The sequence below is a fragment of the Melospiza melodia genome, chromosome 11 (genome assembly GCF_035770615.1).
Source record: "Melospiza melodia melodia isolate bMelMel2 chromosome 11, bMelMel2.pri, whole genome shotgun sequence".
In the NCBI taxonomy this organism is placed as follows: domain Eukaryota; kingdom Metazoa; phylum Chordata; class Aves; order Passeriformes; family Passerellidae; genus Melospiza; species Melospiza melodia.
The window spans coordinates 31,488,462-31,514,655 of record NC_086204.1 but is presented as its reverse complement, the minus strand read 5'-3'; the positions used below and the strand labels follow the sequence as shown (position 1 = coordinate 31,514,655).

Here is a 26,194-nt window from a genome sequence, read left to right as displayed (position 1 = left end):
GATTTTTTTGTTGTTGTTGTTTCCCTGTGTTCCCCTCTGACATGTTCTGAGAAGGTGCTCAGGGATGACACCAGCAGCTCAGGTATCAGTGAGTACACAGAGGTATTAATGCCCATGAAGTCTGCTTCCTTGCTCCACTTTTGTTTTCTAATCCAGTTTAGTTTCTGGTTTTCAGGCCCAGTCACTGAATGCAGAGTCACTGCCTGGTTACTTTAAGCCAGGGAAAAAGAATGCAGAGATATTAGTAAGATACCTGTTGAAAAACAATCTGTGCTGGAACTGATGGTTCAGATATGACACCAATGGTGTTTCTGGCCAATGCAAAGACCAAGGAATGAGACCTTATCTCTACCCACCCTCTTTCATCAGCCTCTTCCCTGCCTGTGCTTCTGTAGCTCAGCCATGTGGAGCAGATCATTATCTGGCCAGTTAGAGTCAGGCAGCCAATTTTCATCAGCATCCCAGATGCAGCTTCTCCCTTCTGCCCTGCCCCTCTTCCCTCACAGCATGCAAACTGCCAACCTTGCTTGCACTCCTAGAAAAAATACAGCAGATTTCCTCCAGTTGTAGACAAATCTGGGTGTTGTGTTGTTGTGGTTTGCTGGAGCTTTATAGTTCCTCTTGTTCAGCCCCTTCCATGGGAATCTCGTGACTTCCTGGAGGCTGCAGACAGGGTCCAGCAGGGTCCTGGTGGGCCCCATCCCAGGCTTTCCTGCGTATTTATTGTGGCATTTCTACTGTCCCAGCAGCTGCTGGTGTAAATGGAACAGCACCTGAGACATGAGCCCAGTGGAGCAGTGGTAACCACTGACTGGTACCAGGGGCAGTGCTGGGAGAGCTGTGACAGAGCTGTAACAGCTTCCTCCCAATCAACTTTTCAGCAAGTGAAACAGAACAAATGGAAAACGACCCTCTAAGCTTTACTTACTGAAATGTTCCCCATTTTTATTGCTTCAGCACTACTGAAGTAATGGCAGGTGTGCCATTGTCCGAGCCCACCATGCAGTCATAGCTCATGTCTGTCACACTGCTTGAGGCCTCTTTGCAGACCTGCTTCAGGGATCATGGCTGCAGAGAAACAAAATCCTCAGTAACATCACAGAACCCTGCCATCAATGGGAAATACTGATTCCTGCTCAGCCAGGAAGGCAGCTCTGCCTTGGCCACACAGGACAGTATTGCAGATAACTTTTGTTACTTTGAAAAAAAGACCCCAGAAAATATCAGCGTGATTAACTCTGTAATTGCTTCTAGAGGAAGAGTTCAACTTCTGCTGCCCTGCTTCTCTTCTCTTTTTCAATGCCCCAGGGTCAGAGGTGGTGCTGCAGGGCAGGGGGTGGTCAGCTGAGGGAGTGCAAAAGCAGAATGCAGGACAGGGACATTTGTCATCAACACCAAAGCTGTTCAGCCCAGGGATGGCAGCGTGACACTCAGGGCTCCGCGGTGATGCCGGGCGGGGGCAGGCGGGCGCTCCCTCCCTCAGCTGCCGTCCTCCAAGCTGCTGCTGCAGGAGTGGAACCTCATGGTGCTCAAGGGGTCTGACACGTAGCCTGCAGAGCAGAGAGGGTCCCTGCAGCTGGCACGGAGCGCTCCCCAGCCCTGCCCCGCAGTGCCAGCACGGCAGCCTGGCCCGTGCCCCGGCAGCGCGGGGAGCGCTCTGCAGCAGCTCACCGTTCTTGTCCACGGCTGGGTACTGGAAGGTCCTTCTCATGTCATCCAGAGACAGGCCCTGAGAAGGGGGCTGCCCACTGCTGCAATTTAAACACGAGGCGTCAGTTTGTAAGACTGATGATGGCACATCTCCAGACCACGAGCACTTTTTTTCCAGAGTGGAAGGAAAGACCATGAGACATCAGCGTGGGGCCTGGCCACAGCAGTGCAGTAAACAAAAAGCAAGAATAAGTCATGAAGTGAGACCATGGCCCCCAGGGCTTACTGACACACAGTTACCTTCTCAGAGTAACTGCCCTCAAATACTCCATTTGGGGCTTCACAACTGTCTCTGGATTGCCATCTTGGAAACAATTCCAGGCATCAATCCGGGGTCATTGACATGTATTTTATGTGTCACTGCTATAAGGTTCTTGCAAACACATTTCTCAGGCAAAGAAGATAGTGGAATTATCTTCCAGTCATGGACAAAACCCACTATCCTGCTAGCATGTGGTTCATCCCTGATCCTAGAGATGGGAGTTGCTATGCTTGCCCTTGAAACCAGTTCTTAATGGTACAATAATGTAGATCCCATGTGTGTCCCTACCTTAAAAATATCAGGCATTCTTACTGTTCTGTAGTCATGAAATGAGTGATACCCAGCTTTTAGGATGTACCCTGGTAGAACCAGTCCCAGCAATGCTGACTGCCACAAACCTCTGTCAGGCTCTTCCTTACATAGTTGTCTCCTGCCTCTGTAGCTGCTGCAAGGCTCTGGATTCTGTCTGTCCACCTGCCCCTTCCCTTCTCAGCAAGGACACTTTCACCTTCCCCCGCTGCTCTCCCAATGAAGCCTGTGCTCTGGGATGGACAAGCTGATGGCACAGGTCCAGTGCTCTCCCCTCCTGCCACGCCACCTCCCAGCAGCACAGCCTACTTCTGTCCTTCAGTCATGTCAGGGGAACCTGAAGGGCGCGGTGGCTCATACCCACCCCTGTGCCCAGGCAGGGTGTTGGGTGCCCACCCCGTGAGCAGCCCGGGTGTTGGTTCCATACCCACCCCTGTGCCCCGGGTGTTGGTTCCATACCCACCCCATGCCCAGGCAGCCCGGGTGTTGGTTCCATACCCACCCCTGTGCCCAGGCAGCCCGGGTGTTGGTTCCATACCCACCCCATGCCCAGGCAGGGTGTTCCGTACCCACCCCATAAGCAGCCCGGGTGTTGGTTCCATACCCACCCCTGTGCCCAGGCAGGGTGTTCCATACCCACCCCTGTGCCCAGGCGGCGCAGGCCCGCGCGTTCACGGCGTACTCCAGCTCGAAGCGGGTGCGCAGCGCGGCCACGTGGCTGCGGCCAGGCCCACCCCGGGCCACCAGGCAGTCCGAGGAGGACGAGGGAGACAGGGACCCGCTGCTGTTGCTGGAGGCTGGAGACATTAACTGGATTTAAAAAAAAAATAAAAAAAATAAAGGTACCATTATGGCATATTTACAAGTCCTTCCTCATCTCTCTCATAGGTCACATCCCACTTTTCCCTGGACTTTTGCAGCCGCTCCTAAGCCACCGCTGTCCCCGGCTGCTGCCGCTGTCCCTGTGCCCACTGGCACTCCCATCCGCTTGCACACACAGACCTCCCCTGCTGGCAGCCAGGTCCTTACCTCAATATTGCACAGACACTCCTCTAACTTTGTGACAACTTCTGAAAACTCTGGTCTCCCCTGTGAACACAGCAGGAAAACCAGAGCTGGGTTAAAAATGGAATGGGACAAATCTGATGGCATTAGATTGACACACAGGGAAGGGATGAGCCACAGTCCCCATCATTTCCCCTCTCTGAATTTCATGGCATAGCTGTCAGTCTGTTTGGGAATCTGATGAAATCTGCAAGTTCAGTGCTGAGCTACAACATGAAGACGTGTGTGTATATGAACTTTAACTGCAATTGATCTCTCTTTCTGTAACAATTAGATTTGAGCTAATGATGACTAGATCACAAAAAAACTATCAATAAATTATTGGCTCTGCTCTTTACGTTGACTTTCTCTCTGGCCATGAACAGGACTTCAGACACAGCAACAGCAGAGATGAGCAGTGGACGAGTTCCTGGCCAGCCTGTCTGTGTGGCCATCCTCCTCCCTCCCTTGTCCATGAGAGTTGCACTTAATAAAACTAAATGTTTACTTCTTTACAGAGCTCAGCCCTAGGCCTTATGGCAAATTCTCTAGCTCTAATTAAAGCTCACAAATCCAATTAGCCAATGAAAAAGACTTCTCAGGAGATGCTGCTAATCTTCTAATCACCAGTTTGCCTTTGGAAACAGCTGCTGTCAAAAGATTCTGGGAAACAGATGTTCAACTACCTGATAAATAGAAACAGGGACATGGCACATGGGAACTAGTTTTCAGCTGGGATGAGCCTTGAATGAAATGAAAGATAAATAAAAGGATACATTTTCTAACTTGGAGGCATGTCATGGCCATCCAGAAAAACCCCCACTCCCTTTCTTTCCTTTAAACTGAGCAGACCTTTGGGGACCAGTGGGGGATTTTACTTGAGAACACTCGTTGAGCCCCAAAACTCACCATTTTTCCATAACAAATGGTAGCAAAACACTTTTAGTAAAGCAAAATAGAGCCTAATAAAGAACGGTAGCAAAAAACCCTTAATAAAGATAATTTTGGCAAGTTTTTGATCACATCTTGCGCAAAGTTCTGGCCATCCATGGGCTGATTGAACCATCAATAGTTTTATAGTTCTGTCCTGAAGCTCTAAAGATGAAGTGACATTGGAGTCACAAATGGGCAACAAACTGTACTGGGACTCTGAAAAGATGGTGTCTCCTTACAGGGGCTGACTGGCTGTGGGAAAGGTGACAAGACACAGGGACTGTACCCATCTCAGTGCCCGCCTAAGTCAGCACTTTAATATGACATCTTATTAATGAATTTAAAATGAATGTGTGTAACATGCTGTCATTAACCACTGCTTACAAAAATCTGAGAGCAGCAAGGAATTTTCTACTCATTCTGTAACAGCTCAAGTCATAATCAGCATTACGTGATTAATTAAGTTTTTTTGAAAGGCTAAGTGTTAATTTACTTTCCTCCTCAATTCACCAACTCTCCTGTATTTCCTGACACACCGCATTACCTGCTTGGGGGCTTTCTGCAGTGACCCTTCCCACAGAAACTGTGATTTTGGGGGCACCAGCCAGAGCTAAGTGCCCATTTTCCCTCTGCTGGGGACACTCACCTCAGGACAGGCGTTCCAGCCCCTTATCAGCAAGGCAGAGATGGGCTTGGGGATGGAGTAGCCGATGGGGGGGCGGATATGGTGATAAGCCATGTCTGCTGCTGCTGCCGCTGCACGGGACAGCCAGAGACAACAACCATCAGCACCTGGGGTCACCCCAGGAACACCCCTGCCCACCACTGAGACAATCATCAGCACCTGGGGTCACCCCAGGAACACCCCTGCCCACTGCTGAGACACAGCCCTGCAGTCACACCAACCCCAGGAACACCCCTGCCCACCACTGAGACACCCAGCAGGTGTGGAAACCTTCTGCTGAGCTGTCCAACCAACGAATAAAGGCTGGCTGGAGGTTAAAGGAGGCTTTTTCCATCGGACCAAGAGCAGACTGGGATGCCCTGCCATGGCCCCAGGCCCACCTCTGTCACAGGTCAGACAGCAGTGGGGGTCTCACTGGCACAGGGGCTGAACCCTCCCTCCTTTCCCATGCTGGCTCTGACCTTGTCCTGCAGCACTCATCACCCCTAACAGCTCTTGTCAGACACCCAGGGGGCAGAATCTCACGAGTGCAAAGGCCAGCCCTGGAAATGTTGCTCTGCTGTTGTACACTCCCCTTTACCCCTGGTTTGTGGAGGCTGTCCTGAGGCACACCAAGGAGATGTACCAGAGAATGGCTCTGCAATCCCAATATTCATGTGAGAGACAGACACTCTGTAGTCAGTGTCTTGTTGCTAGTCCTAGACCTAGATAGGATAGTTCTGTGCTCTTCACCAAATGCTGTATCTCAGCACTTAATAGCACACTTCAGTATGGTATGGGTTAAAAATTACACAGTGCAGCTACTTCTCGACTTCAGCGAAATTTAAAACATTAATTCATTGAGCATGTTACCTGGTTTCAGGTGAGCAAAGGGAATTTCCCCCGTTAACAGCTCCCAGAGGCACAGAGCGTAGCTGAAGACATCGGCCTTGATGGTGTACCTTGTGCACTGGGTGAACACCTCAGGGGCCATCCAGCGCAGGTTCTGCACACCAGGAAACAGCAATCACACATTAGCAGTGTTTGCCTCCTCAAACAAGCACCTATTCCTGTATTTGTATGCTTGTTTTCCTTTGTTTCCATATTTCCTGCCTCCAACACTCCATAAAATAATTGGTAATCTGCCAGGAAAAGCTTTCACCTGGCTTGCAAGATCCAGTCAGTGTGTTACAGTGCATGATATGTACCTGCATTAGCTTGGGGCTGTCTCAGGTCCATAGAGCCATAGATGTTTCTTAAAACATCACAGTAGGGTGAGAATAAAAGCAGAACCCCAGGCTCAAAGTCCAGAGACCACATCACACGGTCTGAGAGATATATGCACACATGCCATTTAATGGGAATTAACCACTGCTCCAGCTGGCAGAAGTAAAAGCTGGCAATAGCTGCATTGGACTGGAGCCTGCTCTCTTGGGGTCTTGCTGCTCCCTGCAGACCCCCAGTTCTGAGGCTGCTTCACAAGCCACTCATCTCTCTCTGGGGTGATGGGTTCAGGGTGGATTTTTAGAGTCCTTGTGCTCCCTACCCTCCACCACGCAGTGAGTGCCACTCCTGAGCGTTAACGAGCTGCTTGCCAAGGCCTGGGGCAGCACCCCCATCCTCTGGCACTGCCCCCTCATTCCACGCCATCACCCACCCCGGCCCACGTTAACAGCTGGGATAATGTGAACATTCCTGGCCATGGAGTGACACACAGCACACATCTGGACGCAAACCCACAAAGAGAACAGCTGTCTTGTAAATCTGACTGTGAGCAGCAGGCTGCTGTGAAGAAAAGAACTGTGAAATAAGGGAACCAGTGCTGAGTAGCTGTTAGAAAAAGGAACCACCTGCCAACAGCATGTGAGTAGGGAAGAGTGGATTAAAAATAACTCTTTAGTAAGGAATTGGAGCAACAGAGCTCCAAAGATAGCCTTATAAAGCATTGTTTTCTGCTGCAGATGTTATATATTCCCTCATCTCTGTTATTGAAGACAGAGGAAAAAAATAAAATCAAGACAGAGAAACATTGAGAGAGATTTAAAACTACACCTGTCCACCTATTCCAATAAAGGTATTTCCAATGTCTTCTTCCCCTAAACTGCGTTTGCCTGCCTATTTGATATTAATTATGTGGAACAAAGCAAGAAACAAAAGACACAAACCCCAGGTTGTTTTGTCATGTTGTCTTCATCCAGGGATTGTAGAAATCGAGATTCTGAAACAGAGCAAGAAAAAGAATTACTCTCAGGCCAATACACTTACTATACAAAACTCCTACCTTAAGTGCAATTCCACAGGGATTTCCATGTGCCCCCTCAGAAAGCACATGTTTACTTTTAGAGAATTTGGGTTAATTTATAAGTGTTTCATAAAAACTCCTACCTCCAAAATCAGCAACTACTGCATGACCATCCTCATACAGGAGAATATTGTGACTGGGGAAAAAAAACATAGGTAATTGTTTGATAGCATCTTAAAGACGGTGAAAATGCTATAGTTTTTGGGTCCTAGCTAAACATTTGAGCTCAAATCACCTCCTCAGATAGCTAAATGTCTATAGGTACGCCTCATATTTACTGTTAGAAAGTACACATTACCCCAAGAGGGCAAGCCAACCTTTGACTGACTTGTATGCAACAAATCCAGAGAGACTTTTAGAAATCAGCAACAAAAACTCAGGGTTTCAAACAAAATGGAAACTTGGGGAAAGACCCACAAGCTGCTTTAGCTAGGTCACAGGTTTCCAGTACCTCTGGGGATGAAGATTTCCCTGCCCCAGTCAATACACCTTCATGGCACAGGGCTGTGGAAGGGCTGAGCAAATCACAACATAAGGAATGTGGACACAACAGTGCTCTCAGGATATTTATCAAATGCTGACTGAGCCAAGAAAATTCAGAAGAGTGAAAAGTGTATGAAAAACAGAAATGAAAAAGTTGGCAAGAGTTTACATGAGGAGGGAAAATGGAAGTAATATTGATGGTCTCAACAAAAAGCACAACTTGCTTATATTAGAGCTGCGGATACAAACAAGAACAGTCAAGTGAGGAACACAAATTTTACCAGATAACAGTCTTAGGACAGAAAAAAATTTAAGCTCTCTCAAGCAGCACTCCCACAAATCACTGTCTTCAAGATTTTCACCTTCACCTAAATCCAACCCTTGGGATGATAAATTTAACCATAAAATTGTAACCATGACTCTCTTGATTTATCTTTGATCTGATTTTAGCTCTCACACGTACTTTCCATCAAAATATTGACATGATTTTAGTATGACATGTGGAATTGTTTTGAGACCCACACCATATGCCAAATGAAAATATGAATCAAACACAAGGCTGAACTAGAGAGACTCTTGAAGGCTGTGCCCCAGGGTAGGTGCAGGTACACAAGCCATACAAAGCTACAGACTTTGCTGTGGTCTTTGTTCAAACTTGGCCTCTGTCAGCAGGGACAAAAAATATCACCGTGTCTCGATGTGAATAAACTGCACTGAGCCCTAGCTTCAACTTCAATCTATTCCAGGATTGTGTAGACCTGAATAAATCCAACTTGACAAGTCAAGACATAATGAAGACCTAGGCTGACAGTTTTTGTGGAGAAGCAGAGAAATAAACTGAAATTCCCTTTCTCCTCATGGCATGCATCAGCCTTTCATAGAACCACAGAATCTTTGAGACTGGAAAAGAAGACCCCCAAGATCACAGAGTCCAACCTGTGACCAATCCCCACCTTGCCCCAGCTCAGAGCACTGAGTGCCATGTCCAGTTGTTCCTTGGACATCTCCAGGGATGGGAAATACACTACTGCCCTGGGCCTGGCAGTATGTATCTTCCAATGCCTGGCCACCCTTTCAGTGATGAAATTCTCCCTGATGCCCAACCTGAACCTCCCCTGGGCCAGGATCTGAGCAACAGTGCTGAAATGCTCATCTTGGTGCTGAGTGCATTGATGGGCATATCTGAGAGCAGGAAGCAGGCTCTGGGAGGGCTTTGTCAGTCAGCTACCTCCAGGAAGCACTACAGTTACTGATTTTTCTTTTTTAAAGTAAAAAATACACCCCACAGATATAAGGCTTGGAAGGTACATCTTAAAAATGCTGTTATTGCCTCAGTGGCACTTGAAAATTTGAAAACCTCAGATGACACAGGTAATTCTTAAGCTTGTGTTTTTGAGAAATACAGCAAGAAAAATCCAAGCTGAACTGAGCTGGCAGAAGATTGAGTTCAGCAGAATCAGAAATTAATTGTCTTCTGTTAAGGTCACACAGGGAAGGAAGAAAACGAGATAAGAACGAGGAGCGTGCAATCATCCTGGCTTTGTGAAAGGACGTGGTGCTGGGTCTGCCAGGCACGGAGGCCTCTCTCTCCCATGGCAAGTGACAGGCTCAGCATGTCCCTTTCACAGGGATTCGGGCCATTAAAAGATCCTTCTGCCTTTAACATGCTGTGGGTGTAATGAAAAGCAATGGATATTTTAAGATTTCACAAGGGATATTTCAACAAAGAGGAGTCGCAGACTCCATCCTCATTACACCAGGCTGCCATCCTCTCTTTCATCTCCCTCACCAAGCAGCTCTCAGAAGTGTTCACAGATAGTTAGAGTCATCAAAAGCAGGTCAGTTGCTCAAAGGCTTCCTCCAGCCATGTTCAGCTGTTATGGCTTAAATTAAATGGATAATAAAATGGTCTCTTTTATTAAAGTGCTATAATCATCGTGGCTGCCATCCCTCACCATGGTGTAAGTGGAAATAAGTTGATGCATGTCACCGTTTCTGATGGCTGTCAGAACTGAAAAGCAAAATAAAACTCCCAATTATTCTTCAAATGGAAGGATAACCCCTTTTCCAGGGTAGAGACATGAAAGATTAATTTTCCTCTCTATTCTGTCAAGCCATATTGCAGGTTTATTTAATGCATTATATGCAGTGCATTAGATTTCAGAATTCACAAAGGTGGTTATGAGTTATGCGAAAATTTAAGGTAAAAAACATGAGGCTCCTGTGAAGCCACTGGCAAAACTTAACACAGAATTTCACTCTTAGTCTTTCTCTTAAGCTGTTGCAAAGATTTTCATCTGGTAATTGTGCCTGGGGGTTGGCTGGGACTCATGCTGCAAACATGACTCCTGCTCTTGCACTAAACTTTCAGAAGTTGAGTTCTCTCAGCAGCACACATGAATGGCACCAACAACCCCAGAGCACATTATCTTCTGACCCTTACAAATATGATCTGTATGGCTGCTGTGGGGCTTTCTGGCTCTCTAGGAAGGTACTGGTTTGGGTTTTCTTTTGAGGAAATAATTATCTAAAATCCTGCAATGCAGAATTGTTCTCCTCAGAGCCACCAAGGCATTGGGCTGCACTGTGAGGTCTGAGCCTTGGCTGCCCTGGTCTGAGCCCTGGCTCCCCTAGAGCAGTTCCACAGGCTGCAGAGTCAGCCATGGGGCTCTTGGCTCGTGCCACTGCCCCAGGAGCAAGGCTGTCCCTTGGAACAGCACAGGTTTGTGGCCTGGAAGCACTGGGCAGGGATGCAGGTATGTGAAGGAGGCTCAAAGCACAGTGCAGATGCCATTCCAGCCTGCCTATAGCTCTGTCAGCCCTCGAGAGCAAAGGACCATGTTTTGGCTTTAGCAAAGGGTCATTTTCCTCCAATCTTGCAATCAGCGCAGCTCAGGTATTTCATCCCCTGTTGCTGCAACATGCACAGGACTGTTCCCATAGCTAGAACAGAAAGAACAGGCTTTTCCCTGCAGACACCGAGGCCTCAGTGCTCCCACTGGGACACCACCAAGGAGATGGAGGAGTGCCCAGTGCCATGCAAGATCCCAGCTCCCAGGGGCAGCAATCAGAGCTGCTTGCTGTTTGTTAGCTGTAACAAACGAGCTCAGCAAACCGAGAAACACACCAACTCAGTGACTGGGGGGAAATATTTACACAAAAGAGACAAAGCAAAGGGATGAAGAGGAAGTGATGAGGGAATGTGACCAAGTGCCCTTTGACAGACAGTGTTAGGCTGAAACTCAGCACTGGAAAACAGAGATTCAGGAAAACAAACAGATGCAGGAAAACACTGCCAGCTACTGCAGCCTTCCAGGACAACCACAGTTCAGCTATTGTGACTTGTACAGGTTTGTATAAAACCCCTGAGATTATTTTCAACTGAGTGCTAATGAGACACTGGGGTTGCAGGACACTGCACAGTGTCCCTGTTGCTTTGAGCCTTCATGTTGTCTAAATTTTTAGGTTAGAGACAGAAACTGACCTGTTCAGATCCCGATGTATGATGGGCTGTGTGAGATTGTGGAGGTATTCCATGCCTTTGGCCACATCTACAGCAATGATTAGTTTAGACTGCAGATCAAGAATTCTGTATTTTGTAAAAAAATAAAAGATTACTTGAAGTTAATAGACAGTTGAAAATTATTCTGATCTGTAAATCATGCAACATTTAAAACTGTTTTACATATAAAATAATGTTACATAATCTATGTAAAGTAAATCTATATACTGTAAAATAATGACAACAACAAGTTTGTGAAGACTTATCAGTTTACTTTGCACACCCAATAAACTGAACCAAAGCTCAACATTTTCTAGGGTGTTCCTTTCCCTGTTGTCCTATGCTGAAATGGATATTTACATGAGCTTAGATTCCCTGCTGTTCCAAATTCTGTAAGGAGGCCCGCTGGTGGATGAGGGAGTACCTCTTCTGCTCGTGGAGCAGGGAGAAGAGTGATCCCCCCGAGATGTACTGGGTGACAATGGCAAACTGGCTGGGGTCATCCAGGCAGGCTCCCACGAACTGGATGACACAGGGGTGGTTCAGCCGGCAGAGGATGGAAACCTCGCGGCAGAACATGTCCACATCAGACTTGGAGCAGTAGGTGTTGGCTCGGTAGCTTGGAGTGACATGAGAGGAAGCAGAAGGCAAAGGTATCATAAAGTATGGGCTTTTGAAATGCTTCAAATTAGGTGACTGACCAAGCAGGATGGAAAAGCATGACAAACTTACCGTTTGATTGCAACAATTTTATTTCTACATCGTCCCTTATAGACTTTTCCAAAAGACCCTAAAATAGTTTAAAATAAATAAGCTCAAATATGTTTGTTATGAACATGGAACATTTAAAGTGAATGCCTTTTCACTTCTGGTACCTGAGCCGATGATCTCATGGAACTCTATCTCAGAGAGCTGCAGGTGGAAGTGTGATGGCAAACCAGCACGGAGGAGGAGGACATCAGCCTTTTCTGCAAGAGAAACACCCATTCCGTTTGTAAAACATGGCCAGGGGGAGGACCAAGCGTAAAAGCACTGAAATTCAGAGCTCTTGCACCGGGAAAGCTGATTTTTCCCTGTAAATTGACTGCCAATCCTGCTCCCTGCTACAGCAAAGCCCAGTGACAGACACATCCTTGCAATGCCACAGGCTGCCTTGAGCCCTGCTGGCTTTAGCACCTGCCAGCCATGAGCACTGCCCCACGTCCCCAAACTCTGCCTGAACCATGGGATGGTAGTGCAGAATTCCTTACATGGAGAATTCATCCCTTCTTTCTGTGCAGCCAGTGCCCATTGCTGCTGCTGGGGATGCTATTCCAGAGCCAACTAGCTCTTGGTGACATGTGTAATCTAAACTGTGCAACTGAATTTTGTTGTCAAATGTCTTTCTCTTGTTGAAATTTTTAGTTTATTATTATAAAGTTTATCAGAATATTTCTAAACAGAGCATTTTGATGCTGCTATGTGAAGGATGCAAGGATTTGATGACATTCAGAGTGAACATTTAAAGTGGAAAATTGAAAGTACCACAAAAAAAAAAAAGAGGAAATATATTAAAATATCTTAAAATATTTATCTGAATGTTTCAGCTGTATTTTTTTCAGAGCAACACAAATTATTTTTGGACAGAAATTTTCTTATAAGGATAATTCAGGCATTCTATGGTGTGATTTAAATGATACTTTGCATTCATGGAGAAATGGGTATTTCATTAGTGTTATTTCACATCACAGCCTTTCCTCAAAGAAATAAAAAGAAATATATATATATTTTAAAAATTAATGAAAACAGGACAAATATAGGAATTGTCATTATACTGAGTAACAAAGCTAAGTATGTTCCTAAAATTACCCCAGGGAAATAGAACAATGTACCACAGAAAGTCCAGGAATAATGAATCCTGTGTAGGATGCTCAGGCTGACAAACACATTGGATCAAAGGACCACAAAAGTTCACGTTTTCCCAATCTGCCATTGCAAATACCTTTTGTCATGCTTTTAATCTTCCCTAGGGGGGATGGCACTGACACGTAGGAACCGTCTGAAATAAAGAACAGAGGGAAATTATGGAGTTCAACGACAACATAAGTGATGGTGCTGATAAATTAATGAGTCAATGATGCCAGAAAGAATTAATAATAAAGGGTGAGAATTCAGATGAACACACCAACACATCTGATGGGAGCTGGCTTGGGCTGGGATACAGTTCATTTTCCTCACTATACCAAGCACAGCAGACTGGGGTGCTGGATGGCTGCAGCCTCGAAAGGAATCTGAGTATGGCCAGAAAGTGCTGAGTCTCATGACTGTGATTTTATTTGTGCTGGACTGGACTGACCCAAAGCTCTCTGACATGGGTGGAGCACTTCCAGAGATTTCAGCAGTCTTTGGATCAGGCCACTTGAATAAAATGATTGCTCAGCCCATACCTCCTCCAGGCTGGGAGTATTCATTGCAGGGGGATTCATCCTGAGGTCTCTTGTAATGCTTCAGGAGGGTCACAATTGCATCATGACCTAGGAGGGTAAGTGAAATACAAGGATTTGCTGGTAACTCAAAAGGCTTTTAAAAAAATATTAATTTATACAAAATCAAGGGATTAAAAAAAACCCGTAAAATGTGACTACAAAATATGCAAAGACATGGTGATGCTAATCTAAATTTACTGCGATTCTTCATTGTAGAAATATGGGAAATTTCTGGCAGTAAAAACAAGCACATTATTTTCTTGAGTCCACTTACTCTGAAAATGTAAGATATGGCAAAGGAAAACCCTACTGCAGGAATTGTGCAATGGAAACTGACAATATATAGTCTTCAGTGAACTCTTCTTGAGTTTGTGCTGGATTAAACTAATGTTTAGCAGAGATCTGAGATGACAATTGAAGGGCTGGTGTTTATAACCCTTTGTGCCAGTGCCTGGGAAGCAGGTGGTGGGAGCTCTGTCTGCAGACATTGGCAGGTTGTTTTTCAGTGTTATCTCCTTCCCATGCTGCCCTCTCCTTCCTGCAGAGCTTCTGTGGGTTTTGCAGCAGAAACTGGAGAATTGAAATACCTTTCTCATAAGCCCACATCAAACAGGTCTGCTCATCCTTTTCTCCACTGGACCTGCTGGGATCACAAGCTACAAGATTCATATCAGCTCCATTATCCAGCAGGAACTGCACAAGGCGAATGTGGCCATGGTAGCAAGCACAGTGCAATCCTGCAACATCAGAGAAGCGTGGGGAGCACAGCTGTCAGAACACAGCAATGGGACTGCAGCAACAACTGTAAAGTGCAAATTGATCTCCTTGATAAATAAATATGTTGTCAAAAAATACCTGAGGCAAGAGGTGAAAATTAAACATTAAGGTTGCAAGAACCAATCTATTGCCTCTGCACAATGTGCCACCACTTTGCCACCTGCAAACCCCATTTAACGACTCTGTATATGAAAAAAAGCAAGAGGAAACAAAGGCAGCTCTGTGTAGTGGGGACAGGAAGGTGTGCAGCCCTTCAGACACTACATTCCAGAAGCCTATCTCTTTGCAGAATGATCTGTAAGACTAAGAAGCCTTAATATGGGAGGAACAGTTTATACCAGGTTTTGTTACTCATATACACCCTAATGAGCCTGATACATCCTCATTGAAGTCTTATCACTTCTATGCCTCCAGTAAAAATATTTCAAGAAAGCTGTGCTCTGCCTGAAAGGTACTGGGGTGCTGGAAATCCTGGTGATGCATGGCTTCCCAATATTGTGGGGCTGGTATATACCCTCACACCCAGTAAGTATGGAGATGTTACCTGTGTGCCCATCTCTCCCCTGATGATTGATGCTTACAACATTCTGGTCAAGAAGAAACTTGACAAGTTCTATGTTCTTTCCATAGGTGCAAGCGCTGCAGAAGTAAAGGGAGTGGTGAGTTCCATAGTCCATAAAAGAAGTACTTTGGGTAGGCAAAAAAGAATTGCAAAGAAATAAAAATGCAGTAATAAAGGATCATTAGAAATGTGCAAATGCATGATTAATCCACCAGAGCATATTCATTTTTATTGTTTCAGAAACATTCTAATTATTGCTGAATCACCTAATTTTGCACAGTTGTGCAAACAGTCTGTTCAGACTGGACAAGGAGAGGAACCACTGTCCAATCAGGTGTTGGTGAATCTGATTTTCACTGCCTTGTTGTGCCTCTTGCTTCATACCCTGTCATGTATCTCATGTCACAAACTCACCCTCCCTGTGCAGCTCCCTGCTTGCTCTGTCTCTCACCTGGGTGTGGGGAGACATCTGTAACTTTGGGTGTGGGGAGACATCTGTAACTTTGGGTGTTGTGAGACATCTGTAATTTTGGGTGTTGTGACACATTTGTAATTTTGGGTGTTGTGCTGCACGCGTGTGTAAGTGAAGCTCTACTGACGTTGGCATTTGAACACCTCACCTGTGGAAAGCTGTTTCACTGAATATATTTTCTTTAGTGAGACTTTCTGTTCCTGAGAGCTGAATTATTTCCTTGACAACTTCAAACTTCCCATTGTAGCAGGCACTGAAGAGGAAGCCAGTACAGAGGAGTTAGCCAGACCAGCCTTCCCAAGAGCCCCAAACCTGCCCAGCAGCTGCTCCAGGGCACTCACAGGTGTAGAGGTGTGTCTCCATAGATGTTCACCACGTGGGGCTGCACCTCGAAGCTGCTCTGCAGTAAGAACTTGACAATATCATGGTGCCCAAATCGAGAGCAGAAGTGCAGAGGCACATGATCTTCGTTGTCCTGAGCATTCACTGCCGGTTCACCAAGAGAAAGACCACAGCAAGGATTTTATCCTTAACACAGTGTATCTGGGGTGGTTTGGGATGTTTAGTAGAATTTTATGTGTTGTGTCTATGCGTTTTGAAACCTCCTGGAACAATATTTGTGGGTGTATTTGTTCAAAATTGAAATTTCTGTGATCTTTTGGATATCAAACCCACATTGCTCTGTGCCACCTGCAGTGCACTGTCAAGGTGATTTTCTGAACTTGGGGCATGACTGCTTTCTTCCAGCCGCAAACTTACTGAGTCTTTTGACAAAGCTTTCCATGAAGGAATCATGAGTTATAAATGACCTTTAGAAACAGCAATTTTGAAGCAAAAGTAAGACAATAACAACATCAACAGAACAGGGAACGTCCAGGCAGCACAGAACTGCTGGCATGTACCAGTCGTAGCAAAACATTCCAAGGGCAGTTGCATAGAGTGTCCCTGGGGCATCCTTGATCTGCAGATGGGAATGCTGGAGCCTGCCAGCTGTCATGGAGCTCCCCATGTCAGGGAGCCTTCTGCCTGCTTATGCGATGGGCAATTGCTGCGGGTTTGGGCTCACATTGCGTTAAAAGAAACAGTTCAGGTTTGTGACCCCAATTACTGGTCTGCACTGAACAGTGCCAAATTTATTCAGGTTCTTTCCCCAGTTCCTTTCATTCCTGGGCACTAAAGACTTTTCCTCTGCTGCTGCATTTACAGCAAGTTTCAAAGTGTGCTACTTTAAGAGCAAAAGGCTTCCAGCTTCCAGTCTCCCTTTTCTTTTTTTCTGTGCAGAAGATTTTGAGTTTAAAGAAAAGGACCTGAAATGGTGCCCCAGATTCTTTCCTTTTGGAATAAACTCTCTAACAGAGGGCAAACCTCCCACTGCCTTGTCATGATGAGAGAACGTCTCTTTTCCCCCCCATTTATTATAATTATTTCAGCCCAGTGCATACACATTGAGGCTGAAACACCCTGAGCTCACTTCTGAAAACAGCACGCACAGACCTGACTGTGCTGCTTCCCTCCATGCATTTTTATTGCAGGAGGAGGATGTGTGATTGCAGGCAGGACTCCCAGAGAACATGGTAAATTGATGTATTAACGAGCAGTACATTTCCAAGCAATGTACTGCTACGTCCCAAAAAACATTTCTCTTACTCTGAGGATAAGACATTAATCTTTAAATAATTTGGAATTTGCTCAGTATTTCACAGAATCGTAGAATGGCCTGGGTTAGAAGGGACCCTGATCTTTCAGGTCCCTCCCTGTGGGCAGGGATGCCTCCCACTGTCCCAGGTGCTCCAGCCCCAGTGTCCAGCCTGGTGTGGACACCTCCAGGGATCCAGGGGCAGCCACAGCTGCTCTGGGCACCTGTGCCAGGGCCTGCCCACCCTCACAGGGAGGGATTTTTCCCTGTGTTTAATCTAACCCTGCCCTCTGCCAGTTGAAGCCATTCCCCTTGTCCTGGCACTCCAGGCCCTTGTAAACAGTCTCTGTGGAATTTTGACTTCCTTATGAATTATTTTAAATTACTTGCAGCATAATTTTGACTTTAAATCCTTCTCCTACACCTCGTTCACTAGTTCTCTGTGCATTTGAGTCACTTTGACTACAGATCCCCACCACATGGCCACATGTTCCCTACCTGAATCAATGTCTAAATAATGAGCCACCTCTGTATATTAATCTTAAGTTCGTTTTCTGCCCCTGTTTTTTACCTCTAACTTATTACTGAAAATAGAGTAAACATGAGATGACAAACTGGCATGCTTAACCAAGGAATGCTTTCCAACTGCTGTTTTCTTGTTTCAGTTGTCCAAAGATGATACACAGACACACATACAAAGAGTATGTGTTAGGAAGCTAGGACTCTGTCTAGAAAAGACAGTGTTACAGAGGATTTTTAAATATGTTTTCTTACCATCAGCTTTGCTTCCCTCTTCCATCAAAAGCTTTGTGATGTTGAGAAAGCCTTTGGCAGCAGCCAGGTGGAGAGGTCTGTCCCCAACTTCACCACTCGCATTCACATCGGCTCCAAACTTCAGTAACAGGTGGGTTACCTAAATAATTAATTAGGGTTGATTAAAATATCACATGAAATAAAACCTTGAGGAAACCAGATACAACAGTGCATTGGGTGATACTATACATGGGCATCTCTGTAAAGTTAAAACAGGGAGAAGAGATTCAATAGGAAACTCATTTTCAAGTCACATGTCTATAAAAATATTAAAATTCTCAAAAGCAAGCACACATTAATTGTGAAAAACATTCCCTGTGGTGAACGGACACAGCCCAAGCAGCACAAGAGAGGAGCAGGCTCGGAGTGCCCGGGGCAGGGCTGAGGGCCCGTTACCTGCTCGTGGCCGTAGTAGGCGGCGATGTGCAGCGGCGTGAAGAACACGGCGTCCTGCACGTTCACGTAGGCGCCGTGCTGCAGCAGCATGTCCACGGCCTGCAAGGAAACAGCAGCACTGCCCACCACCAGCACTGCGGGGTGTGCTATGGGCCCACTGCAATGCTCCGTGCATGCACTGTGTGTGCTCAGCTGGAGAAACAGGACTGTGAGACCTCACACCTCCCATTTAAAACATGTCAAACAGCCCCAAACAAACGGGTTACAAAGGTGCAGAGCATGTAAAAGTGATTAGCTTACAGTACTTGAACTGAACACTGAATGTCACTGATGCTTTATAAATGAGCCTGAAAATCGGCATGCCACTAACAAAACTGATTTATTAAGTAAGAGATGCAGAAATGGCTGTCTGGCTGTCTCAAACAACCTTTAATTTTCTTCTAGCCATTATGAACAAAGAGCTGTAAACATACCAGAGTTTTTAGAAGTGAAAAAGTCACACAAAATGAAAGATCCTTTTAAATTTAAATGTGTGAAGGTAAATCCTCAAACACAGAAAGATTTCTTTGTATTTTAGAACATAAGAGCTCTTTGGCTTCAATAAATAATCCTAAGTGCTTTCTTTCAAATTTTTATTTTTTTTGGTCCTTCAGGAGGCCAATGTCATTTTGAAAGCTATGAACTCTCAGGAAATGCCTTGCTGCATAGCTGCCAAAATAGAAGGCTGAATGAAACCACTTTGGGTTCTACATTGAAGCCTGAGGGGGTTTTCCTGAAGCACAAGGGAGTCCTTGGGCACACAGAGGGCTTGGGCTGGGGATTGCTTCAGAAATTCTGCATACCAGTTTGGTGGGTGCAAAGATTTGAATGTCATGATGATGAAGGACACAGAACCATGAGTCAGGACAGGGTAAAGAGCTGGGGCTGAGGGGCTACCAAGGACGGGGCAGGGGCCATCCTGCACTGTGCTGCTCACACTGGTGCCTGCCCATGGACAGCCCCTGGAGGAGGGCAGCCAGTGCCAGGTGTCACCGTGCACCTCTGTCACCTGCTCGCTCAGCAGAGACCCCCAAATCACATAAAACATGCAACAACAAGGACAGTCAGTCCAGCCCATGCAACTCTCGAGGGCTCTGAGAACACAAACTCTTCCCAGGCAACATCAGTGTACAGGGATTGCTTCTTTACACAGTTACAATTATTCTTTTTTCATAGGAAGGCCTGAAGATATTTTCTGCACAAAGTGTGTGCCCTGACAAATGTAAATGTATCCATTTCCCATTATTTTTAACCATTTTTCCATGGCATCAGCTATGATTTCCCCCAGAGGCAGCCCTGCAGGGCCAGGTGTAATTATTGCCAAGTGTGGGGTTCTGCATCCTCCCTGCAATGCCCTCAGTGCTGCATCACTCTCGTTGTGATCCCCTCGCCCCCTTCACATACAGTCAGAATTTCCCTTGCCAAATGTCACATATGTTTTGCTGCTGGTTTCAAAAAGCATTTGACTACATAACAAAAATCTGAAGAGAGATCCCCTGAGATCTTTCTGCTGGCTGTTCTATCAGCTCAGCAACAGGCACTCAGGGGATGGGTGGGAATATGCTCAGCTGCTAAATAAAGAACACACTCCATTATTGAGCTAACACAGCTGATTCCCTCCACTGTGTTTCCTGTGTCTGGCCAATTTTCAATATCTTGGTGAGCCAGAGGTGGGAACACAGAGCCAGCCAGCCAGGGATTTAATGGTTTGGTGGCTTTCAAATGCTTAGTCTACTAAGACATTTTCCAGCAAACTACCATGAAAAAAACCTGAAGTTGTAGCTGTTGTCTCTGAAAAGAGATGTTTGGGCCCGTAGCTTTTCCATTAATATAACTGAAATGTCTTTGGATTAGCCTGATTTTAATTTAGCCATGAAGTGTGAGGATGTAACACATTCAGGGATGTGAATAACTCCAATTAATAACTCCTTATTCTCCTCAAACTCTTTGGGAGCTGGAATTCAAAATTTAGATTCATCTAGAAGCCTTCAAGGTGGATCGTCAAGGTGAAAAAACTGTGTTGAGTGATGTGGATCCATCCCTGATGATGAACATAAAACTAGATGGGTTTTGACACATTTTCCAGGCTGTAGCAATGGCACCCGTGCCTGCTGCTTTGTGATCCCCTGATAAATAGAATTCTGTGCGCTGTACTAAGCAAACTCCACTCAAGTGTAAATGATGAGAGGGGTACAGAGACAGGCTTGATAGTCTCCCAGACAAGATATCTTTCTCGGAGAGAAGAAAGGAGTCTTAGAAAGCACTGAAAGCTGTCATAGGCATCACAAGCAGGAGGCTATGCTGGAGGGATAGAAATACTTCAGAAACTAAGTAGGAAAAAAGCCAAAGATTTTTATCCTCAGGAGACTGACGGTGAGTGAAGGTGAAGCTTGTAACCCAGGGGACGTTCCCAAGCTGCAGAGAAAGCAGCTGGGTGGGCTGGTCTAAGGCAGCCACAGCATCCCAGAGGGGTTCACACCAGCACAGCCTGGAGAACAAGGGGAACTAATGCTTCCCTCTCCTTGCACAACCAAATGTTATTTCAAAACAATACTTAAACAACTTGCACATTAGTCTTACTTTGCAATTTTTCTTAAAATTCTCTTACAAAAGGTTTATTCAGAAGTTTTTTGATCACTCAAGTTAATGATCTTCACTTCAAAGACAATTAATTAAGCTGCTCTGAAGGTTGGAAGGAGCCAACAAAAACCCCACGAGACAGACATAAGGATTTTGTCTTTTGGAAAAGGGCAAGAGGTAAAAACTCACCCTTATAACGTGGTTTGAAAAAATTATTCCATGTTTCCATGAATATTAATGAAATTGTGGACAAAACAAGTTACTTTATCTGGCAGAGGAACTTCTAAGCCGACTCAAAAACTCACAGCTATGTAAAGAAGGAAAGCAAGAACTCGGACCACGAATCCTTGGTTCCCTGAGCAGCGAGCTCAGGACAAGGGAGCAACAGCAGGTCTGCCTTGCAGTTCTGAATTCTGTTTTGAAAGACAGCAAACCAGAACGACCTGCCAACGCCAGCACTCACCTGAGTCCCGCAGAGCCCAGGGACACGTACCTTGTGGTGGCCGGCGATGGCGGCGACGTGCAGCGCTGTCAGCGCCCCGTACCCGACCTGCTGGATGTCAGCCCCGCCGTGCAGCAGCGCTGTCAGCAGCTCTGCGTTGTCCTGCAGGCCAGGATGAACCCGCATCATTCCTGGGACAGGCTCTCACAGCTGCAGCGCGCAGCCCAGCCCTGGCTGTGATGGAGAGGGAGCAGCCGCGGCGCAGGGGCTGAGTGCGGGCAGCTCTGCCCAGCGCCAGGCCTCTCTCTTCTCTATACTGAGGCCTGGCTGTTAAAAAACTCTCTGTCCTGATTTTATGGTGGCACTGGACAACTCCTCTGTCTCCAGTTGCACTGGATGTTGCACTGGAGTTGCACAAATGACACTGCAAAAGCACACGCTGATTTCTGTGCATGGGCTCATTAAAGGGCATTTCTCTATGCACCACAGATGTGAAACTTACATTTTCACCAGAAATAATGACTAGAGAGCTCATCTGGACAGTTCAGACAAATCAGTTGCTCAGTTCTGATTTCCCGTCATCAATTCCATTTAAAATAATTTACCTTATAAGCTGCCAAGTGCAGAGCTGTAAATCCATTTCTCGTTAGTCTGGACGGGCGCAGCCCTTTTAGCATGAGGGTTCTGATGTGGGATTTGTTGCCTTTAGAGAGAAAAGTGGAGAAAAGACAGTTACAGGAAAGAACATGCAGATGAGGCAAGAAGCTCCTGTGTGAGTTTGAAAGCAGAGAAATAGATATCTTGACTGCTGACCTGAGGCAAGTAATAAAATATATATTTTGAAACTTTAGAATGATGAGATTGATGGAAATACCTCATTGGCTGGGACAACTGCGGGTCTGGCCATATACCAGCTCACTGTTCACACTTTAATGAGGGTTTGGTAAGGGTAGCTGAGCTTCTAGAGAAGCCAACTCCTCCTTTAGCATGCAGAGCATGCTGCAGAGAGCTCCATGAGCCAGAAGGTGCTTCTGGAACCTCTGGTTCCCCTGTCACTGAGCTCCTTTGCCATCTCAGAACTGGAGCACTGCTCTCCCTACACAGGACATCCTCACAAGGACAGTCATTTTGGGCAGTGCTAATGTGGCTCCATTAATGTGGTCCAGGCCAGGAGCTTTGCTCTGACCTTTCTGACACACAGTGAATAAATACATAAATTCAATAAATTCATCTGCCTTTTGAGCATTTGTGACAATAGCCAAGGACAATGTCAGATCTAGCAGCTCTACCCTTCTCTGAGTGTTCACAGAACTAACGGTAAGTGTGTGTTTTCCTAAACTTCCTCTCAGCTATCCCATCTGCACTGAGGTTCCCATATATTGATGCCATCTTTGGATAGGATCTTGCACTCAAAAATGACAAGTAAAGATCCACTCATTTTTCAGTAGTGCAGGATCAGGTTGTTCCTCATGGTGAACATCTAACTAAGATTGATAAAATCATTTATGCATGTCAGTACTTTGCAGAGCTGAAACCTCAGAGTAAAAGTCTCTGCCTCTCTCAGCCAATATCTGCTGAAAATTGTATAACAAGAGCAAAGCAAGTACATGAACTAATGACTTTTTTGTGGATAACAGAGCAGCTGTGTGGATCCAAGTGGAAAATCCCACCATTAGTATGTTTGTATGAGCATCCCAGAACACATCTTGCCCTCCTCCCTCGTGTATTCTGATGTGCTATCTGGAAAAGCCCTATCCGCTGATGCTTCTCAGTAGAGCATTTCAGTAATTCTTCTTTTAATCAGTGTGAAATGAAATACAGATATTTTCATTACGGTACAAAAGTTGGTGGTGTAAGTACCACAAAGTGCCGCTACAACAAGGTTCCTGTCCTGCAGCCCGAGCCAGGACAGAAATGTGGAGCCAGAAATGCTCTGCGATGGGTTTGGATTGATCAATCAGAAGCAATTTAGGATGAGCTGAACACCTGCAGCGGATCATGCTGCATCATGCACAGAGCCTTGGTCGGACGGAAGGATCAGCCCTTGTGGGGCTCCACTGCAGCCTGGGCAGGGCAGCTCAGAGCCCTGCTGGGAGCTGCTGCTCCCGCTGAGGCTTTCCCTGAGGGGCCAGGCCTCTGCCAGCCATGGCAGACCCGCGCTGGGGCAGGGTGCCGTGCCCCACACCTACCCCACACATGCAGCTGAGGAGCGCCCTGAGGGCCCAGGCATGGCAGACCCATGCTGGGGCAGGGTGCCGTGCCCCACACCTACCCCACACATGCAGCTGAGGAGCGCCCTGAGGGCCCAGGCCTCTGCCAGCCATGGCAGACCCGCGCTGGGGCAGGGTGCTGTGCCCCACACCTACCCCACACATGCAGCTGAGGCTTTCCCTGAGGGGCCAGGCCTCTGCCAGCCATGGCAGACCCGCGCTGGGGCAGGGTGCCGTGCCCCACACCTACCCCACACATGCAGCTGAGGCTTTCCCTGAGGGGCCAGGCCTCTGCCAGCCATGGCAGACCCGCGCTGGGGCAGGGCGCCGTGCCCCACACCTACCCCCACAGACGCAGCACAGGTGCAGCAGCGAGAGCCCGCTCTCCGTGCGGTAATTCAGGTTCACTTTGCAGAAGGCTTCATCAGAGCTGAAAAAGGGATTTCACAGATGAGTATTTCTTTCATCTTTCAGCACAGCCTCTTGCATGCGGGAAACATTTAAAAGAGAAATCTCAATGCAATTTTTTCTGAGATGCGAGGTTGAATTTATACCCACAGTACAGTCTGTAAATCCAGAAATACTTTATTACTATCATGTTGAGTGGTCCAGATTTATTGCTTTCTGAGAAATCTGGCTATGCAATCACAATATATACATTCTAAATTTATCTAAATTAGGGGAAATCAGAAGAAAGACTCTTTAAAAATATAAACAATCCATATAAACTACACGTCTCTATTAATGTAATAATAAGTATGATGTATTTTTAAAATATGTGTATTGATTTTAAAATGGTGAGTAGGACATGCATATAGCAGGGGCCATCTTGCTAAATGAAAAGAATAACCAGGAAAAGCCTATAAAAAAGTGGGTTTATACTCCACAGACGAAATGACAGGGGCAGTGATCACTGTGCTTGCTTACAGGTTGTTAAATGAGACAGTACTTGGACATTTTATCTTTTGTCATTGAGCCTTGTGGGTTTCCTTCAGCACAGACCAATTTGTTAGTGATCCATCAGACACTCTAAGTAATTATATTTGTTGAAAACAAAATACACCTACAGTTAATATTGCTTTGGAGAATCTCAATTTTGGCCTGCCCATAGAAGTTTCCATCCAGTATCAGCACACCCACGACCCTGACTTTGCAGAACACTTGGATTTGTGTAACAATAAACCCACCCTGAGGGAGGAGCAACCATTACAGGTATTTAACAAGGTTACAATAAAAAAGAAGTTTCAATACTTTTCTCAGCTCCTTTCCAGTCTATGAGATGGGAGCTGGCTGCACTGGAGCTTTGCAGGTAACGAACAGGTCTGTGTTACTCAGCTGGGTGAGCCTGAGTGTGAGCATGTGCTGTCCTGAGAAAACCAGTCCCATCCTAACTTTGAATCCACTGCTTTTGTGTTTGCTCACAGCGGTACACTTCAGCAATATTCCCGTCTGCAGAAACACACCAGCAAAACTGAAAAGTGCACAGCAAAATCAGACATTGTACTAGAGCTAACTATTTTACAAAAGTATATAAGTGTGTGTTGTAAAATATTGGCATTAATAATCAGCAGCCACTAATTTTGGTACTCTGCTGTGGGGCTCTAGCCAGCACTGTGATGACATATTCCCAAAAATAGACATAAGGAACATGCATTCCACACAGGAGAAACTCTGTCCATATAAAACACCTGAAACTGGAAACACTGTTTGATAACAAATAGTCATTTTAAATAAATCAATAAACAGATTCACAGAATATTTTACCTGAAAACATGCTTTAACTCTGCCAGCTCCTTTTCCTTGATTTGCAGGTCGTCCTCCAAGCGCTCTGTGACTGTGGCATAGGATTCACTGACTTTCTTCTTCCATTCATCTACAACAAAAACTCCAAACTGATAAAACACTTCAAAGCACAGAAATAACAATGTCGCAGTAACCAAAACACTGGATTTTTAAACGTCCAATTGTACAGTTTCACATATATTTCTAATAAAGTTTAAAATATTACAGCTATTAAACTGTTCCTACTGCAGCCAATATAGAACCATATACAAGGATTTCAGAGACAGTGCATATGTATTTTAATATTAAATAATATTCAAGAGAAAACTTAAAGTTCAGGTTGCATTTGTTAGCTCTTTTTTCCTCAACAGACACACAGCAGAAAAAGGTTAGAGACTTAAAGGTTTTTCTCATGAAATATGAGTTAAATCAACATAGTATACAAATTATTATGATCTTACATTATTGCCCCAAATAAATTTAGTTTAGTAGTTTTTTTGGCTTTTTTGTCTTCTTTCACAGCCTGTATCTGGGTTAAGTCAAGAACAATACCTGAGCCTTGAACTCAAGAGTAAACCAGGAATGAGTTATCTCCTGAAATACCATTTGCTCCTTTCTGATGGATGGATGGCACACTGCCTGTAAAAAAGTGACATTAGTTACCCGTGCAAGTCTGGGTTGGTCTAGATTTATAATTTCCCATTTGTCCAATTTATCTTCTTTGTTTCAGCAAAGTTCTTGCAGTAATATGATTCCCTGTTCAGGGGCAGTGACAGTCCTGCTGAAAAATACTTGTGATAGTCTCTGGCTA

The 26,194-nt window shown here is 45.6% G+C and overlaps 1 protein-coding gene across 2 annotated transcripts; it reads right to left on the bottom strand.

The window, feature by feature from the left end:
- Nucleotides 1-919: 919 nt before the first annotated feature.
- On the bottom strand, nucleotides 920-26,194 carry TNNI3K (TNNI3 interacting kinase). 2 transcript variants are annotated; one of them, XM_063166345.1, is made up of 25 exons: nucleotides 26,047-26,194; nucleotides 25,366-25,474; nucleotides 23,946-24,031; nucleotides 21,997-22,094; nucleotides 21,443-21,553; nucleotides 18,331-18,429; nucleotides 17,896-18,034; nucleotides 15,827-15,971; nucleotides 15,634-15,738; nucleotides 14,996-15,090; nucleotides 14,262-14,411; nucleotides 13,636-13,722; nucleotides 13,191-13,247; nucleotides 12,085-12,177; nucleotides 11,942-11,999; nucleotides 11,634-11,828; nucleotides 11,192-11,296; nucleotides 7,308-7,360; nucleotides 7,088-7,140; nucleotides 5,796-5,928; nucleotides 4,905-5,014; nucleotides 3,311-3,370; nucleotides 2,922-3,091; nucleotides 1,672-1,751; nucleotides 920-1,550 (listed from the first exon to the last, which is right to left on the bottom strand). In XM_063166345.1, exons 1-25 carry the CDS (start codon nucleotides 26,084-26,086, stop codon nucleotides 1,480-1,482), a joined length of 2,502 nt encoding a protein of 833 aa, XP_063022415.1. In that variant the 5' UTR covers nucleotides 26,087-26,194; the 3' UTR covers nucleotides 920-1,479. The 2 variants fall into 2 exon arrangements, with proteins under 2 accessions (XP_063022415.1, XP_063022416.1); XM_063166346.1 differs by having other exon boundaries at nucleotides 25,936-26,072.

Coding starts and splice junctions, on each gene's coding strand:
- TNNI3K (XM_063166345.1), bottom strand. CDS start 26,086: ATGGGAAATTATAAATCTAGACCAACCCAGACTTGCACGG. Junction 25,475..26,046: donor ACCAACCCAGACTTGCACGG/GTAACTAATGTC, acceptor TTTTTGTTGTAG/ATGAATGGAAGAAGAAAGTC. Junction 15,739..15,826: donor GGAGACACACCTCTACACCT/GTGAGTGCCCTG, acceptor CTTCCTCTTCAG/TGCCTGCTACAATGGGAAGT.